General features: G+C 45.2%; 1 protein-coding gene across 48 annotated transcripts in view; it reads left to right on the top strand.

The window, feature by feature from the left end:
- Window positions 1-20,475, top strand: part of CLASP2 (cytoplasmic linker associated protein 2) — a 1,795,600-nt gene that overhangs the window by 1,326,427 nt on the left and 448,698 nt on the right. For all 48 annotated transcript variants that reach the window (XM_086964693.1, XM_086964694.1, XM_086964709.1 and 45 more), the window contains one exon: window positions 4,828-4,991. In XM_086964693.1, coding sequence (XP_086820819.1) covers window positions 4,828-4,991 — 164 coding nt within the window. The remainder of the gene's footprint in view (window positions 1-4,827; window positions 4,992-20,475) is intronic.

Below are 20,475 nucleotides of genomic sequence, written 5' to 3'. Positions count from 1 at the left end.
TACACTTAATAATTTTATGTACAATAAACCTCTTTGCAGGTCCTGTATAGCTCTTCCCTCGTTACTTTGTTAGTCCTGGCTCTTTAAAAACATGTTAAGAACTTGAGGATGGAATGCATTGGTGGCATTAGTCTTTCAGTAATACAATTATGAATGTTTTACTCGGGCACTCCAGCTGTAGAAAAAGTCTCACTGGTGCAGATGGATAATGGGACAGTAGTGAATCTGTCAATATTAAGCTACTTAGAACAGACATTACTTTTTTGGTATTATGGAAGATAAATTAACATCATGATATTGCCCATAACAGCAAGAAGAAGTGTTCAAATCTAAACATGTTCTGTAACTTCCTGACTTGTGTTCCTCTCCTCATCACGAATAATATGTGTGCAGGTTAACGTTTCCTCTTGGACTGATGCTGAAAAATGCAAGCTAGCCCTTTTTGCTTTGAGCCCGAGTCTATTGTGCCTACACATTGCTTGTCGAATATCACTTACAAGACTAAACGTTGAGCAATGTACTTATTACAGTGTTTTGAGAAGCTGAAACTGTTTCTAATTCCGGGAAGCCTTGTTTGAGGTATGTTACTCACCTGGCATACCATAAATGCTATATTTGTACATGCATTAATTTACAAGGATACAGATGGTGCAATCTAATGACTGAATTTGATGTCCTCATAAGTTGATACTTGCCCTTGGTGTGTCTAACTAAATGTGTATTCTGGTATTACCTGATAGGCATCACAAAGTATTTTTATTTTTCTGCTGGAGTATGTAGCCGACATTTTACATTATTAAAAATTCTTATATGAAAATGGATATGTTAGCCTCAGCTCTGATTATTTTATATTAGTGTAAGAGTCTGTCACGCATTTACTAAAATTGTGTTTGCAAATTTTGTAAAAATGCTTTGATGAAACTAACTTGCAGAAAATCAGGTACGTTTTAAAGGCATTAGTTTTGTTGATTTGGGATTTAAAGAGTCAAATCAGAGAATGTGGTGAAAATGGAAATCAAGATCATAGGAAAAACATTTTAAATTCTTCATAGGGAAATTGCAAAAATACATCTATTTTTGTTTTCACGTTGTTTTCTTCTCTACAGGAACCGTAAATAGATGGCAACTAATTTGTGTGTTTATCTTTTTTTGTTTCTTTTTTTTTATTTTTGCATGCTGTCCCCCTGTGTTGGAACTCTCTTAAGAGAGTAAGTTCAAAATTTGTTGGAAACCTAACTATGCTGCATGAATGTGAAATTAACCCTTTTGTCTAATCTGTTAAACTTCCCACCTCCTGTGCCGTTCATGCAGTTTCAGGTCTCTTTTGCAATTAGCTCTTTATTATACAGATTTTTTTGTACTGTCTTTACGTTGTGCTTTTTAAAACTACTAATTAACTGACTCTCTCTGAAATCTGTGCCTGTGTTCTTTATTGTGATGGTTGGTGCCACAAAATTGCAAGGATTATTTTAACCTATTGGATCATAGAAACACCCTCTTCCCTCTTTGAAAATGTGTTATAGACTTGAGATGTTTCCTTATTTGGGGCCAATACACTGAATATTTTCTCACACGATTTTATTTTCTAAGATGGCAGGTTAGGTCTTTAAGCACCATGCCTTGTTGAAATGGAATAACTTTGTACTGTCTAAGCGCATAATGTTATATTTTCCACCGTTATCTTATTGGGTCTTCTTTTGGGTTCTTCTAATCCATGTGAAATTTGATATAGTTTCTACTTTATGCAGTGTCACCTCCCTTTTAGTTGTGATAGCATTTTTACATGGTGAGTATCTCAGTATGAGGGCTGGGAGCAGGGCCTCGCCGTAGGTGAGTTGAAATGAGAAGTCACCCGAGATGACAGTGGTGATGCTCTGCCACCAGTGCTATCATTGACAATGGCATCTTCAACATTATGTGAGGTCACTAGGAATGAAATGAAAGGGAGTTATGGTTGTCGTGCTATCCATGAGAAAGTTTGAATGAAAATGTAGCCTTCATTTCCCTCTAAGGGATTTTGGTTCTTTAATAATTGCTTGTTTAGTGTTGTAAGTACCTGGCCTTTTATTGTTTTTTAACAAATACTGGGGAGCGGTATTTTTTATTAAACCAGCCAAAATGTGAACATATGGTCCCAGGTGGCAGGTGTTGAGGACACTGTGTGCCCCTTTGTCCTAGCCCTGTTTCCAGCGTCTCTGGGACCGTAGTGCACTGTGCATGGTATCGGGCCGCCTGCAACAGGGCTAGAGCACCAGGCCTGAATTTTAACCAGTGGGCATTTTTTTAGTTTTTCAAAAACTGTTGAATGTGGCCCAATCAACAAATTGAATCAAGGGATACATTGTAGCTACTTTTTTCCTTCTTGATATGTACGGCCTCATTTGTGTGTGCCTATCTATTTTCTTACCCTCCCTCCCCCCACCCACACTTCCTACGCTGTATTGCTTTTATCTCCCAAGAGAGTGATTTTGCAATGTTGGGTGAATTTCCGAATATGCATACTCAAAATATTTATTTGCAGTAGGAAATGGCTTTTTCCGCGCTTCAGAAGCTGACCAGGAGCTCACCATGGTTCTTCCCACCGATTCAAGATTATGGAGGAGAGGAAAAAATTGCATTTAACTATTTAACAAATTGACACCAAATCACAGAAACTGTATTCTAGGTTGAGTACTACTTTCATGCCAAGTAGTGGCTTAATTCCATTCAGCTGGTCATGCTGCAGCAGAGAATGGGAGATGAAATGGAAATACTTTTATTTTTGACAGGCCCCCTTTTAACTTATCTAATATACTCAAAGGGGCCACCTGGTTTAAATAAAGGGCAAGCTAGCAGGGGAAAAAATGAATATTAACTAGCAAGGAGAAAGCCTGCCCTATCTTAATTAATTACTGGCTCACACAGAGTCCAGCGTTTTTAAATCACCACCACTTTGAGCTCACCACATTTCAGTGCCGCATCAAATTATTTATCAAACAAATGTAACAAAAATATATGTTTGTTTTATTTTCATTTTTTAATACATAAACAAAACTTTTTCATTTATAAATTCATATAAAAAAATACATAAATCATGAATGTTTTAGAGAACATAAACACAAAGATAAAAGCACCCCCATGGACCCACACATCATTCACTCACCAAAAACACGAAATCATTCCTCACATACAGCTGGGTGTATATTCACCAATCCCTCCCACACAATCACAAATCATCCAATGTATTCAGAACACATTATAAACTAATGCACTGGGAGCGTCCTGAGTGGTCCTCTAAGTAACATGTCAAGGACCCAGAATAGTACAATCAGGACGAGATGTCACAACGCCAACGCGCGTTTCGGTGCCAGGCCCGATGACCGGCCTTTTAACTTATCCTACCGTCCCACATAACGTAACATATTAAAACTTAGCCGAATGTGTTAATCGTTGGCCAATTTTCTAGCAGATAATTCAATTGGCACCCAAGTAATTAGCAAGGCATAAAAAGCCTTTGAAATAGTAAGTGCTACTAATGCATAATTACATTCATAGTTACTGACCCTTATATAAAATCTTTCACTGTAGAGTGCCATGTTGCATGCTGGAAAAGAAACAATTACTGGACAAAATGCTGGGCAATGCAAACATTCACCCCCAGTCACAAGGATATGGGATAAATCCATTATTCTTTTGCTCACCACACCACCCCAGTTTTGGACCCAGCTATAGGCAAATCGGTCTTGACTCTGTTCCTTATGGGAACAGTCCAGCCCGAACTTCCAAGCCAGGTCCTCCCTGGAACGAAAACAAGCATCCTGGAACCGGTTTCAGGAAATCACCCATCATCTTCATATGCTTGGCAGTGTGGCTGGTCTGTTCCCATGGGGCACAGGGTCAAGACTGATTTGCATATGGCTCCAAACTGGAATGGCATGGTGAGCAAAAAAACGATGGATTTAGGCCCAGATCTCTGTACTGGGGTGAAAGTATGACATTGTTCTACAGTCTGTCTATCAATTGTTCTTTTTGCATGTTGCATGCTGGGGCATTTGAAATGAGTGGTACCTTGCTTTCACCATATAGTTATCGACATAACCTATAACCCCTTAAGCATTTCAAGAAGTAGTGAAACTTAAATTGGTGATCACTCACTGAGTCCATTTGTTAAAATAAGGATGTGTTGAGCATTTAAACAATAAAAAATTTGTTTTTATACTTTGGATGGTAGAAATGTCTTAGTTGTCATTGAGGTTTAAATGATAATCAAGTGGAAGACAAAACATCAAATATTTGATTGTGAATTTAATTGCTTACACATCTTAATGATTATTATGTAACAATAGCCCTTGTGTCTTTTCTTGGCATGTAGTTGATTTATTATTTGAAAGGTATTTGAGAATTGTAGTTCTAACTTTGTTTTTCAGTGATCATGGTAGCTGTGTTTCCGAATTAGAAAAACCCAGCAATTTACTATCATAATTCAATAAGTAGTACATTCAAAGGAACTTTCTTATCTTGTATTACAAGGTTCCGAAATGTATTCTTTGCAGAAAGTTGTGTTGCACCAATCATCATTATGAGGGCTTCTTTGCCATTGTTACTGCATGGAAGAAGACTTGGACCTCTTTAGAATTTGAATATTAATCAATACATTATCTTGCACTTATGCTTAGTAAAATGCGAGACAGATTCTTTTCTTGCTTGGCTTACAATCTCTGCCTCCTTCTACCTTTGGCTGATTTACAGATTTCTATTTTCTATATTTCTGAATTCAGTACCAGTCAAAATGTCTCCTTGTTTCATCTTCCATTTTGCCACATTTCCCTACCTATCCAAACCCTCTAGGTGTTCAGTATGTTTCTGGAGACCCTGGTAGATTTCATCATAGTTCATAAAGAAGATCTACAAGACTGGCTTTTTGTGCTATTGACACAGCTCCTGAAGAAAATGGGAGCAGATTTGCTTGGATCTGTGCAGGCAAAGGTCCAAAGAGCCCTTGATGTTGCCAGGTAACAATGTACATTTTGTAGATTTATTTTTCTTCCAAGAAACATACATTTGTATAAATCATAGTGCATGTGTATATGAGAAGAAATGAAGCGCTATGCTACTTTTATCTTGTACATTCAATTCCTAGCATTGTCAAAAATATCACACTGTTGTCTGGTGCAGTACCTGTATTTTTATAGCTTTAGGAAAAAATGTGCCCACAAAAAAATGAGAATGATTCCATTATGAGAAAAGATAAATCTACTATGTTGCCTTTCAATTGGCAGTTATTGCTTTTTATTTACCATAGCTCTTCTGATCGATAAACCTTCTTGCAGATTCTTCACCTAAATATGTTCTACTTCCAAGCTTCAGTCCGGCCCAAAAAAGCTTTACCCAGCAGTATCCTACCAACACCACCAGGTGGTGCCATTCAGCTTCAGCTGTAACTCCACCTCCAGACATTATTTTACCTGTGTATATTAGGTGCCAGCCGTTGTTCTGGGATCAGTTCCTATTTGATGTTGATCTGGGTTGTTTTCCTCAGCATTTTTAAAAAAAAGTAGGTCAAGTTCTTTTTAGCTAAGGCAGGGCGATACAAAAGCAATTTACACTCGTCCTCCAAATATCCTTCCCCCACCACACTCCCATTTGAAGAAAAGAAAAGTCAGTTGACTATCAGAAAATGATGTCTCAAGAGCTATTCCCATAACAAGCATTTGCAATGCAATAGGTCTCGCATTTGCGAGATTTTGAGCTATTGGCATTGTAAATGACAATGCCTTTAATTTATGTCTTTAAAAAACTTGCAATGATGAAAGGCATTGTCATTTAAAATACCAATAGGTCAAATGCAATTGCAATTTTGTAACAGTTCGGTGCATTTCTTCCACTTGCAGTACTTTTAGTAAATGCATAACGTACTGAAATTAAAAAAAAAGCATTTACAATGCAATAGGCCTCGCAATGACATTGTTTTGAGCTATTCGCATTGAAAATGTTACTGGTTTTTTCCCCTTTGTGAAGCACTAATCAAGTAAGGGCGTTGTAAATGACAATGTCTTCTACCCCCTGTTGACCCCTGCATACAGAAATAGATAGAAACCGCGCTACAAACGGGCACACATGCATGCACACGCTTAGAAACAGACGCACCCCATGAGACAGACACACTAATACATAGAGGCACACAGTTGCACCGAAGCACGTGATCCCACACACAGGCACACTGAGTCACAGGCACACTGAAGCTTTGGGTCTGAACGGATCGTTCAAACCTGGCTGGAGCCTGACTGATTCCCGCCCCTTCCAACCAGGGAGATATAAAGTGAATGAGTGACGGAAGACCTACACAAACAGCTCTTTGCGCCGGCACAGCCTTACGAATCTGCTTGCCTCCAGCAGTAAGGTATATGCGTTGTACAGAAGAGGCGCCTAGAGCAGACAGCAGAGCAGTCATCCTTGACAGGTACATGTCTGTAGCGCCTGAAAGGACGGCCTTCTTAGAGCTCCTCTTCTCAGTCAGAAAAACACATCTCTTTATTGTCCCTGGAGTCACTGGGTCTTTTTAATTGTCTTCACATATCCTAGGCGTCAGATAGGAAAAGACACGGTTTAAAAATGGGATTTGTTGTATTTTGTTTGACCTCAGTGGGCAGGGTAGTGCCTGCAGACTTTCTTATCTTTAGGGGGGTGGGGCGCCATCAGTTTCTAATTAGCGTGGGCGCTAAGGCCATGCTAATTAGAAACAGATGGCCACCCCTAAAGATAAGGTGCTTAAAGAGACAAGGAAAATAAATTACTTTCCACTAATTTTCATAGTGGGTCAAGAAGACGAGTCAAAACGTCTACCTGCAGCTGGCATGCTAATTCCAGTCGATCACGAAAACAGTTAACTCAATAATTCGAATAATGAAATGAAAAAACGTGCATAGAATAAGTTAAAACAGCATCAAGGACAGTCAATGGCGGCGGATAGCTGTTGGAATTGACTATAATTTCTAACTGTATTCACCTGTGTTGCCATTTGCACTCTGCCGGGGTTTGCTAAGGGTTACACCGCATTTGTCAGCCGTCTGTGCTCGATATTCCAGCCTGCCCGCCCCGGTCCGACTCGGTAGCCAATACCGTAGTGCGGAGGCAAGAGCCAGACACCCACAGGAAGTCGAGCAGTTAGCGTTCTAGCTGCTCACTTCTGAGGGCTGTTTAGCCCCTCGTCGGATCTGGCGCGCAGCGACTGCGCGCAGCGGGGCGCCCTTGACGGCGCCGAAGACAATCCAAAGACCTGCCCGTCTGCGCCCGTCCGCGCCAGAACGGCGCCAGGTGTCAGGGACTATGCCCAAAAAAAACAACAGACAGAAAACAATCAGGTACTCTGCCTCAGATTTGTTGGCTTTAAAACCTGTCCATTCCCCAATTTGCAGTAATGTGAACTGGCCATTCCCTGAAGGCCCTTTCTCTTGCAACATATGTCACTTCCAAGCCAATATCCATCCCCATCTAGACCTCAAGACACCTGAGGCAAGCAAACATGCAAACAGACTACAATGCATTTTGCTAAATGTACGATCATTGCCCAAACACCAGCTTCAGATATGGGATTTACTCCACACATATCAGCCAGATCTGTGTTTTCTGACGGAAACGTGGCTGAAACCCCATACAACACCCGCTATCACAATAGCAATTCCCCTAGGATACAAGTTTATAAACATGGACCGACCTATTAGGTCCATGTTTAGCAATTATATACAAGGAACATCTGAAAGTCACCATTCTAGAGGAAAAATAGAGCCCTACTCTAGAAATGATAACCTTCCGTATCAATCTCTCCACCATAATAGCTATGAAAGGTGCACTTATATACCGCCCACCGGGACCTTGTGCAGGGTTCTCCCTCATGGAATTACTAGCCCCTTACCTCAGAGCCAAAGAAAACTTTGTTCTCCTAGGCGATTTTAATATTCATGCAGACAATCTGGAACTCATAGAAACAAAAGCTTTGCTTGCAGATATGTCTACGATAGGGCTTCAACTCCACAATTCCGACCCCCACCCATGAAGGGGGACACCTTCTAGATTTACTTTTCTCAAACTGTTCCACCCTGCCCTGCAAAACTATCTCTCAATTAAACTGGACAGACCACTATCTGCTAGAATTTGACCTCCCTATATCACACAAACGGACATTCAACAAAATTCTTCCTCCAATATGGCGACGTCAGTGGCATAAAGTCACTACAGAAGGACTACAGAAGACCTGGAAAAAACCCATATCCCTTGAAACAGATAAGGTAGAAGATATGCTCGCAAAATTCAATGACTCTCTAATGGAAGCAATAGACAAACTAGCCCCGCTAAAACTTCACAAACAATTCCCCACTCACAAAAAGGAGAAATGGTATACAGACATACTAAGAACTGAGAAGCAGGGGTGTAGAAGACTGGAAAAAAAATGGAGGAGGTCGCACCAAGCAGAGGATAAGAAAGCCTATCTAGAAGCCCAATCGAAATACTAAAACAACATCAGAAAGGCTCGCAAAAACAGTCTGGCCCAACAATTGTCAGAGGCAGGCAATTCCTGGAAGGAACTATATAAAATACTTGAATCCTTTGTAAAACCCACAGCTTGTGTAAGCTCGGATGATTTTTCATTGCCAATGTGTAACGAGATATCCCTGTTTTTTGAGAGTAAGATCAACACTATATATGATAAAATCCTGAAAACCACCAGCACCAACTGTGGCAACCCTGTTCCCATTGCATCGCAACAGAAAAAATCATCATCTTTACTCTCCTTTCCTCCAGTGTCCAACACCGATCTCCCTCCTCTAACTAACCATATAAAATCTGGCTCCCCTAATGACCTCATACCAGCAAAAATGATGGCCCCTCTAAACTCCTTCCTAGGCCCATCTATACAAGCTATCATAAATCAATCCCTTAGTGAAGGACAGGTACCAACTGAATGGAAACAAGCAGTAGTTAATCCCATTCGGAAAAATACCACACTACCCTGGTCTGACCTATCAAATCTCAGACCAATCTCCCTCCTACCCTACCTCAGCAAATTTACAGAGAAGCATATTAACACGTACCTGTTGAAATACATCGAAGCAGCGGAAGGCCTGGACCCATCCCAATCTGGTTTTAGGCCCAATCACAGCACTGAATCAGCCCTCCTCTCCGTGACCGACAACATCAGGATGTCACTGGACAGGGGGGAATCTGTGATTCTAGTGCTGTTAGATTTATCCGCTGCTTTCGACACGGTATCACATGAACTTCTCCTTGAAAGACTGAGTGATGCGGGAGTAGGAGGAACGGCTCTTTCATGGCTGCAAAGCTTTCTCTCCGGCCGCACCCAAGGGGTCAGACTGGGCTCTCACTCCTCTCCATCAAGAGTGTTAACTAAGGGAGTGCCACAGGGCTCATGCCTTAGCCCCACGCTTTTTAACATTTATGTGGCCCCCTTAGCAAATCTTATAAGATCTTTTGGATTCACTCCGGTGTCATACGCTGATGACACCCAACTTCTGTTCCCTTTTCAAACTCTCACGCCAGCAATTCTATCATCATTTGCTAATGGGATGAGAACAGTAGCACACTGGATGGCAAAAAAATTTCTTCAATGCAATGTGACCAAAACCGAGGTCATGTGTTTGGAGGGGCGACTCTTCTTTGGTCCCCAGAATGGTGGCCTCTGGAGTTGGGTCCTGTACCTAACCCCAAACCTATAGCGAAAAACCTTGGCATCAAGCTAGACCAGGCGCTCCTGCTCAAAGAGCACACCACACAAGTGGCAGGTGCCTGCCTCCATGTGGTGGGGCTTTTGAGACGTGTCTTTCCATTTCTGCCAGATAATCACAGAAAGACCCTTATCCAAACTCTTATAATAGGCAGAATGAACTACTGCAACGGACTATACTTATCGGCGAACGAAGAACAACTGGACAAACTTCAGGTTGTCCAAAATACAGCAGCTAGACTGGCCCTCAATGCCCCCCCCAGAACGCCTTCCCGCCCTTTACTTCGCCAACTCCACTGGCTTCCTGTAATGCAGCGCATCAAATTTAAAATCTGTAACATGATACACAGATGCTTGTATGGTACCAGCCCCAAATATCTAAAAGAAAAATTTGTACCATACATCCCTAGACGTACACTACGTTCTAGCAACCATCTGCTGCTACAGGTCCCAAAGATAAGAAGAGCCAGACAGGGAGGACGAGCCCTGTCTTACAAAGGACCCATACTCTGGAATTCCCTACCCACTGAACTGAAACAGATCAGGAATCCAGAACCATTTAGGAAAAAACTGAAAACTTACCTCTTTACCAGGCCATAGTTTTTCATCCTATCTCCCTCTTCAGCCTCAATTCACAAAGTAAACCGCCCAAAATTGCAAGCAACAGCGCAGTGATATCCCTTCGGGAATTGACTCAGGCGCTTTACAAGCAAATAAATAAATAAATAAATGGCTGGGCAATATGTACTAATAATGTAAATAAAAGATACAGAACAGGTAAGAATTAGCATCGGAAAATGAATAAAGGGGGATACAAGAGAACAAATATAGTCATACATATCACAGACTGAGGTGTTGTCAGCTGACTAGGTCAGGAAAGCAAAGCACAACTGAGAAAATCATTGCAGAGAACTCCCACCCCAACAAATGTTTATTAACGTGAACATTTGCACTCATGACGGTCTGTTGTGCTCTCTACACTGAAGCAGACAGGTCTGGGTGTCTTGCTTAGTTAGCTCTGCCTTGCTTGACGGATTGCACCTTTACTACAGGGCAGCCCCGCATCTTTAAAGCCAGTCACTCGATCACTTCCTATCCATCAACTTGCTGACATCTCCATTGCACGTTCTTCACATTTACAAGCCAGGACCTGTAAAACTATGGGCCTGATGTACCAAAGGGGTTTCCCATTCTATGTCTATTGGAAAATGCGTTGGCACACGTGCGCCTATAGAAGCAACCCATTATGTACCATGAAGTAGGTGCAGAGCAAAGAAAGATACATTGGCAGAAAGCACAATTTGTTGTAACGCTTTTAATCGTTTCATTCGAATCCACTCAGCTCTGATCAATTGGTACTTTCTAACCACAGACAGGGTCTTGCAGTACCTTCGATGCACTGCCACTTTCTGGTGTAACTTTACATTACGTTCACTAGATCTGTGCACTGCACCAATCCAATACTGCCAGCACTGTCAACGCTCTCAGTCGTACAGCTGGGACAAACGCGTTCATGAGCGTACATCCTAAACTGCCGGTCACAACTCTTGGACAAACCCCTCTGACATCCTATCCGAGATGTTAAGTTTAAATAAGAAACGTCTCACCAGGCATTGCGGCATCGCTTCCAAATGGACTCGTGGTGGTGGATAAAAATTGCCTTCGTGCTGTGCTCCGGGCGCCCGTGAGGTTTCAGACTTTCCTTGGGGATCATCAAGACGGGCAAATTTACACCCTTCAAAACAACAGACAGACATCAGTTGGAGGAAGCGTTGGGGAAGTTTCTCGGCAGTGATTCATTGGTGAAAGATAACGTAAGTGCTAAAACCCTGGTCCGGAGGCCGCTGCAGCTTGCACCACCCAATGCCTCTGCCAGCGCCGCTAAAGACAAACCATCACAACTAGTGACTATCACACTCCTACTTACTACAAGTGACAGTCGGACTATTCCAGGCCCCCAAACCCTTAAGAATGACTTGGGCTGCAGGTATATAAAACAAGCATTGGCGAGAAAGAGCAAATGCGAGAGACATGGAGGGAGAGTGGGAGGGAAAGAGAAGACGGAAGAGCAACAAGCTCTCGGCATTGCGTGGCGGGAGGAGGGTGGGGGGCGGGAGGAGGGTGGGGACGGGGGGGCAGGGAAGCGAGGCACTTCGAGTCGCAACAAAAAAATAAACAAGGGTGAAATACAGCCTAACTGACGTCGCTCTGGAGCCTGCAGTGGAGCCCGTCGGTCTGGAGCACGCCTCGGAAGAGACGCCGGAGGGCAGGAGCGTGACGCCGTGAGCGTGCACGTTGGCGTTCACAGACCTGAGTCGGCTCGTGCCCAGGTCTGGATCGGCTCGTGCACAGCTCTGTCCCCCTTGGGAGAGAGCAAGGCGACTATAAGTCTCGTTGGCGGCAGCGCTTCGCGCTGCAACGCCAGCGAGACCTAACTAGAGACTCCAGTAGGAACAAATTACTTGCCCAAAGAAAACGCATCCACTGGAGGGTTGGATGTGACGCATTAACCAATCGACGTTAACAGTTCGCTCAGAACCGTCTAACCAATGACAGAGGGCTTTTTAAATTAGTGACACTGGGAAACCCGGGGAGTAGAAAGGCGGTGATTGTAATTGTTGGTGTTGGTATTTTCTGTGCGTTAAGGTAAGAACTGGGGCTTTTCTGGGTGTATGTGGGGAGGCTGTTGTGAAACTATCAGACGCATTAGCTTATCCGTTGTGTACATTTCACCCAGCGCGACGGTTTGGCCTTTAACGTGAACAGCACAACTGGCAGTTATGTCACTTGATATAGGACATCTGCGGCTATCTTCTCTGCCTTTTTACCGCACCTCCAGTGTCTTAATCTCGTGGAGCCTGCCACGGAAGCACAAGATCAGAACGTGGTGCTGCTAACCAAACGCCGCCTGGTTTTGGAGCCCGTGTCTTTATTTAGTAAGGTTACTAGGCTCACTAGAGAAGGAGTTGTCTTAGTGCCACGCCTCGTTGTCTTACGAAAGTGGCAGGCACGACTAGAGTTTTTCTGCATGATAATTAAGATGCTCCAGAAGCAGTGCTAGAAGTGAAAAAAATTCATCTGGACCCCCATAAATTGGTGGCAAGCAGAGAAAGCCTAAAGGGGGTTGTGTCACGAGGGAAATCGGAAAAGCAAAGTTTTCCAGTTGGTTCACACTTTTTTTTTTTTTTACTCGGCTGCAAATAAATTGTTAACACGAAGGAACTCTGTTATGGCCACTTAACACTATTCTTTTTAATGGCATTACTGTGAGCAGATTAGAATGAAAAAAACAAACCTCCAACACAGGACATTTTGCAACGTGCTTGTATATATTACGCATAATTATAAATTTGCCACACTTGCCTCATACCATCATCTCCTGCATATTTTTCCTTTTCTCGCATAATTTAGCCAACCCTGCCAGTTATACTATAAAAAGAAAATAAACAGTTCACAGAACTTACCCCAGTAAAACAAGCGTCTTCAAATAGGTCGTCTTCAAATAGGTCGTGTCTCAAATGAATGTCGCTGATTCGCCTTCTTTGTAAATGTTCAGTGCTGCACGTTTAAATAGATATCACTAATAGCACTAAGTAAGCATGCCGCCCTAATTATGCAGCTTTTATGACTCATGAAGGCGTGGCAGTGGCGCCAGTAATACCCTGCTCCCGATCACAACACTGAAAGTGAGCATTAACGCGCACAAGCCGATCTACTGTGGAGCGCGAGCTGATCCACTGTGATGCGCGTTCACAGACCTGAATCGGCTCGTGCCCATAGTAGAATCGGCTCGTGCACAGGTCTGTAGCTAGCTCTGCCTCCCTTGGAGACACAGACAGCAGCTATAAGGCTCGTGGCGGCAGTGCTTCGCACTGCAACACCACGAGACCTAAAAAGCACCACTTAGTGAGACTGTGCTACTCCCAGAATCTTTCAGAGGTTCAGTGGCAGCCCCCTAAGCTATAGTCTACCTTATTGTTGGAAAAAGATCCAACACTGAAAAAGGAAACCAGAGTTTACAGGTTCTCTCTTTGACCTCACTCAGGTCGATACTTTCTGGCTGGTGATGCTGGATCTTTTATGAACTGTTAGAAAGACAATAAAGTTCCCCGGGGAAAATTCAGAACAAACTACAGTGTTGACTCCAAAAGACCCGTAACACATAACTCATACATTATATAACCACATACATATATCAAATTTTAATATTAGTATTTTGAGATTTTTGGGCGTTTTCACAGAATATATAGATACAATTGTAGCAACTACCTGGCTATCGATGACTGCTGTGTGTATGTTGTGTGGTTGTGTGTGTGTGTGTTTCACATTTGGTTAGAAACATCATTGGGTATGCAATCCATGCATTTAAGATCTCTAAAACAAGGTGTGCCCAGAAATGGAACCTTGTTATACTAGGTGATGCATTTCTGTGGATTAACTAGAATGGAAACCACCTTCTCAGGATACACCTCAATAAATGTAATTTAATCTTGAATACAATTGTCGATAAAAAATTCATTTGAGTTGTAAATGCATATATTCTCCTAGAAACAAACAAAAACACATTACACAACATACATTTTGCAACATTCAAACCATTTTAAAGTTACATTACTTTTTCACAGAAAATACTATATTGTTTATAATAAGACCTGGTAGCTAACTGGGGCAAAGGACACATAGTATCATCAAGGAGGGGGGGCAGGGGGAATGAAGAGAACAAGACCTTTAAACTCTTAGCCTTGAATATAAGAATAATGAGAAGTGCTTTCTCAAAAAGGTCCCAGTCATCACTTTTTCTTTTTCCTCACCGGTATCCCCAAAAATCCCTTATGTCATATCCAGAGTATAACTGTACCTGCTTATTCCGGATCTCTAAATGTCAGCGTATATCGGGAAGGACGCTCACAACATCCTCTATGGGAAAAATATAACTCTCACATGGGTCGGAGCTGTTCCATATGGCTCCTGTATCCATTACATGAGCTCATTCCCACATAATTGTTGACTCTGTGGTGAGAGGAGGGGTCTCCCTTTCTCTCCGTTGCAGTGGGCCTCTCTCCTTTCACCTGAATGTGCACTCCAGCTCATGCCTCAGTTTTGGAGGCAGAAGTTTCTGCCATGCTGGACAAAGGCACCATAGAGGTGGTGCCTCTGGACGAGTAATATCATGACATTTTATTCCCTTTACATGTTGGTCCCCAAGAAGGATGGGGGTCTCAAAAAGTAATTCTTCAAAGGTTTTACTAACCTTGAATACTATACATTGCTTGACATCCCTGGATCTCCAGGATGCCTGTTTTTCTTCCCCCCCTCGCCGACATTACCAGAGCTTCATAGTGGGGTCCTGGAATTATTAGTTCAGGATTGTTGACAACTTCATGCGTCTTTACAAAAGTGCTGGCAGTTGTGATGAGTCCACTGTGACTTTCAGAAGTATGCATGTTTATCTTGGTCAGTTGACTAGTGAAAGCAGAGTCCCTGCCATCAGTCAGGATCATTGGGCGATTTCTCTCTTCCATGACCTGAGCTTTACAAATTATTCTCAAAGTTTTCAGTTGTCTACAAATTATTCTCAAAGTTTTCAGTTGTCTCCAAATCATAGGCGGCTTTCATACAGACTGTACTGGGAATAGAGGGTCACCTGGTGGCGCTGGTGAGTCGTCTTTGAACAAAAAAATTCCAGACCAGCCTGAAGCCTGGAAAGAGCCTTGATAAGGCTAGGAGTCTGGGAATTTTATGTATTCAGAAGAAGTATTGTTCCCTGAAAATGTTTCTTTTAAGCTATAATTGGGTTTAGCATCACAATTAGATTTTGTTTAATTTATTATTTCTTCACCTGTCGTTTTAATTTGAACTATTTTATAAACATAATCTTGCTTGAGGAACATGTATGGCATAATTCACTGTTAATAATAATTGCTGTACTTGTAGTATAGATAAATCTGATTTAGACTTCTAGCTGGAGATTCCTTACGTTTTGAATTTCCCCAGGCATCAGACTAGATCTGGAAGATTTTTTCTGAGCAGTACCACTGCACACCGGTAGGTGGCGTTGATCGGCTCCGCGTCTGTTGGCGGAATTGTACATGATAGAAGTGAAATCATGGTTCCTATATAGGTGCCACCCAGGCACTCTGATGTCATTTCTTTTGTTTCAGCAACAGCCATGGGTGATCCAGAGATGAGCTATCCCTCTATCGTTTTTTGACAGCCTTTTTTTGATGTTTTGTTGACTGTTTTGGAGGTTTACCTACTGGTGTGTTGCAGATGTCTTAGCACAAGTCAGGTTTTAAGCCCTGCAGCACTGGTCATTCAACAGTGGCAGACAAGCACCTCATTTGTCTTTGGTGTTTAGAGCGCAGCTACGACACCAAGTTGTGCTCCGATTGCTGGGCCATGGCCCGAAGGCTTTGAGGTAGCGGTTAATGAAGCTACTAATGGCCTGGCATGGGACTCAGCGGAAGTCGTGATCCCATTTGAGGGGGAAGGTCCCAGGATCATTTGCGGATCCCAAAATACTCCCCGTCCCATTCGAAGTCCTTGGGACACTCAAGTAGGAGGCTCAAAAAGAAGAGCAGGAAGTCAAAGCACTCTTTGACTTCTCCCCATCCATCGACACTAGGGAGCTCCACATTCTCTGCCTCGTTCCCCAGAACTTGAGCCTGGGCCATCTCTGTGTGTTTTCGAATTTCAAAAGGCCGAAGCAACCCCTGCTCAACCTAAACAGTTTTATGAGGCCATGCGCCTCATATTTGGGTGGCCCAAGCCCGTCAATGCACATTTGGGCCCTGCAGGGTCGGAAAGGGCCTCATCTAGTTACTTGCCGGTGGCTCCAACCCCATCTCCATTGGGACCCCAGGGATCCCTGGTGCCAGTCCCGATGTTCCCGCACCCCTAGCACCATCTCCATTGCCATCCCTGACTCAGACACTGAGCCGGAGGGGTGTAGTTTGACGCTGGCTAATGCCTTGCCTCCTAGATTGGAGCCTAAGCCTTATTTGTATCAGCTAGGTTTCGAGGAAGACTGGGATCCTTTAGAATACCATCCCTATGAGGAAGAACAGAGTGTGGACTGGTGTGAGTACATGGGTGAAGCCAGCCACCGGATAAGTCTCCAGATGCAGGCCTGCTTTCTCCCCATACGGCGGCTCGTGTCCCTAACCTTCAGCTACCCACAGTGACAGTCAAGACTAATCTCTTGACATAGGTACTGCAATCGGGACTCTCCCCATCGGAACCCTTACTCCCATTCAATGACGCACTCACTGACATCCTGTTGGGTACATGGTCCAAACTCAGCACAGGGGCTCCTGTGAATCGACGATTGTCCACCGCCCCACATCTGAGAATCCAAACTTACTCACACAACACCCTACTCCTGAGAGCGTGATGGTCCAAGCTTTAACCTCCTAAGGCGCTTTCCCTGCCTCTATCCCGAAAAGGGAATTTAAGAGACTGGACTCATTTGGGAAGATGTTTTCTTCTGCAATCCTGGCATTGCAGTTGGTGAACACTGCATGCTTTTTGTGCTGTTATTCCCACACTTTGTGGGATACGGTTGTGCAAGTGCTGCTGCAGGCCTTGGAGGAAGCCCAGACGTACTCTCCCAAACTGTCACCGATGGAAGAGATGCTGCAAATTTAGCTATTCAATGTGGACTTGCCACTACCAACTCACTAGGCAGAGGGGTTTCCATTTTTTTTTTTAATTTGTTTTTATTGCAGAGTTAGAAACCACAGAATACAAGTAGTCAACCAGTCCACTCGTGACATCCCCCCCGATCAACAGTAAAGCGTATATCATACACAGCCATTTAGCCCGCATCCCGGAGGCCGGGCGGCATAATACTCTACTTAGTAGGAAAACATCACGGTGTGCGTCCCATAGGGACCATGGTCGAAAGATCGTTTTACGTATCTGCATTTTACCCCCCCCCCCACCCTCAACAATACCTTCGGCAGCCATTCCGCTTGCGTAATCAATGCTACTGTCCATTCCGGAGCCCACCCCGAGCGCTGTAGAGCCTATCATGCCTGGCCGTTCCCCCCCGCCATCTCTTGCTCCGCGCGGTGCCCAACTGGCCTACTTAACTCGAAGTCGCCCTTGCAGACAACCAGCTTCTCGGCTGCCGACCCACCCCAAACTCCCACTGAACAACCCCCCTATGTCCCCACCCCGGCAACTGCTAATGGTGTGTGCTTCGTGCTGATGTGTTGGATGGATCCACTACAGTGTCAATGACAACTCTGTGTTCGTTTGCCCCGCAGTGTCCACTGGTCCTTTTCCCTCAGTCTTCATCTTCCACCAAAGAATCACGCAAAGCCTGCACCACCAACTCCCACGCACGCGCTGCATCCAAAGCCTTCTCATTACCAAGCTTGACAGCCTGCTTCATCCGGAGCACACTCTCGCATTCAGACCACCGCAGCAATTCATTCTTCCATCTCCGCAGTGACGGCCCGCCCTTGGACTTCCAATGCCATGTTATTTCTCTTTGCGCCAGTATCAGACCCAGATCAATAAATTTGCTGGTCACCTTGGTGTGTTTGGTGTGCGGGAACCAGAGCAGCAAGCACGCCGCCATATCAAATTCCACCTCCCTGTCGGTCACATCGTTTAAGAGGTCCCCCACCTCTGCCCAGTAGGCCTCCAAATGCGAGCACCCCCAGAGCAAATGATCCATGTCCGCTCCTAGAGACGAACACCGCGGGCACCGAGCGTCCTGTATCTGGAAATACTGCCGTATTTTTTCGGGGGTCAGGTAGGCCCTATGGAGCACATAGAAATGCACTTGCTGGAAGCGCGCATTTCTCGTGCCTTTCCACGTGCGCCGCAAGATGTGACTCCACGCCGTGTCTGGAATGGGCCTGCCCACACTCTCCTCCCATTTAGCCTTGAGCCCCTGGAGCAGTTCCAGTCCCTCGTTCAGCATCCTATTATGGAGGCATGTCACAGCCTTGAACGTGCCCGCCGCCATCACCACATACTGGCATGCCATAGTCGTGGTCGGTTCCATGAGCCCCCCTTTCCAGTGCTTCTGTATAGCCGCCACCACCGCCGCGTGTAGGAGAAACCCCCCATCAGGCAGCCCGAACTGTTCCCGAAGCACCTCAAAGGGTACCAGGGCCCCATCGATGTACAGGTCCCCTACCACCTGCAGGCCCGCCTCCTCCCAATCCAGCAATGGGGACCAATCACCCCCGTGCGGCAAGGCCGTCAGCATACCGATCGGGATCTCCGGCGCATAAGGCCGCGTCGCCTTTGCTCTCCTAAGGCTCCTCTGCCAGCACAGCCTGAGTGTCCGTTCCTCCATAGTGAGGCCCCGCAACTCAAGTCTCTGCTGCATGACAATATAGGACAGCACATGGCGTTGTATCCCCTGCTCTCGGTCTGCCTCCGGCCCCCTAAACACCCCGGCCACGTTCTGCGTGAGGACCTGCAATTGCGCCGCTAAATAGTATAGCTCAAAGTCGGGTACAGCCATGCCCCCCTCGATCTTGGGGCGAAGCAGCGTGCTCAGCACCACTCTACGGCGGCCATGCCCCCATAGGAAACCAATAATCATCGTCCTCAGGTCTCTAAAGATCCCCTGAGGAGTCCAGATAGGCAACGTCCGGAAGTAATACAGGAAGCGGGGGAGCGCCACCATTTTTAAAAGAGCTATCCTACCCAGAACCGTCAGCGGGAGGGTCGACCAGAAGGCCATGTTGCCCCTCAGCAACCGAACGCACCGACCGATGTTGCCCTCCAATAGGTCCGCGGTCGCGTGGTAGATGCGGACTCCCAGATAAGTGAAGCAAGACGGCTCCCAGAGCACCCCCAAGTCATGAGCAGGGCTGGGCGACTCCGCTCTCAGCGGGAACACACAGGTCTTCGCCCAGTTGACCTTAAGTCCTGACAGCCGGCCAAACTCCGACAACAGGTCCATCGCTCCTTCCAGGGCCCGCGCCGTGTCATCGAGATACAGAAGCAGGTCGTCCGCATACAGCGATATGTGATGCTGTTGCCCGCCGCTGGTTATCCCCGCATACTTGTCACCCGACCTCGCATGGACCGCCAAGGGCTCCATCGCCAGAGCAAACAATAAGGGGGAAAGGGAGCACCCCTGTCTCGTGCCCCTACCCACCGGGTATGCCGCAGACACCAGTCCACCCAAACGCACCCGCGCCGTCGCCGAGGCATATAAGACCTTCGTCCACCGGCGGAACCCCTCACCCATGCCAAACCTCTCCAGCACTCCATCCAGGAAGGTCCATTCCAAGCTGTCAAAGGCCTTCTCGATGTCCACGGACAGGACCGCTTGGGCCCCGTCCCCATCCAAGATGGCGTCCATTATCCCCACCAGGCGGCGAATATTCAGCGCTGTGCTCCTCGTGGGGATAAACCCAGCCTGATCCCTGTGCACCAGGCCCGTCATGTGTGGGGCCAGTCTGGTGGCTAATATCCGGCTCAGGATCTTATAGTCCACCGTCAACATGGACAGCGGGCGATAGGACCTCACATCCGTTGCATCCCTGCCAGGCTTCAGGAGCGGTACAATCAAGGCCTCACGCATGGACCCAGGCAAGCTTCCTGTCTCAAAAGCTTCCGTGTACACAACCAGGAGCCTGGGGGCCAAACTGTCGACATACTGCTGGTAAAATTCTATTGGTAACCCGTCCACCCCGGGCGTTTTATTACGAGCCATATGTTTAATAGCCACCCGTATTTCAGTGAGCGTGATCGGGCCGCCCAACTCCTTCGGGTCCTCTTCA

Source organism: Lissotriton vulgaris, chromosome 4_1, assembly GCF_964263255.1.
Source record: "Lissotriton vulgaris chromosome 4_1, aLisVul1.2, whole genome shotgun sequence".
NCBI lineage: Eukaryota > Metazoa > Chordata > Amphibia > Caudata > Salamandridae > Lissotriton > Lissotriton vulgaris.
The sequence above is the reverse complement of the archived record's forward strand: the minus strand, read 5'-3'. Positions and strand labels throughout refer to the sequence as shown.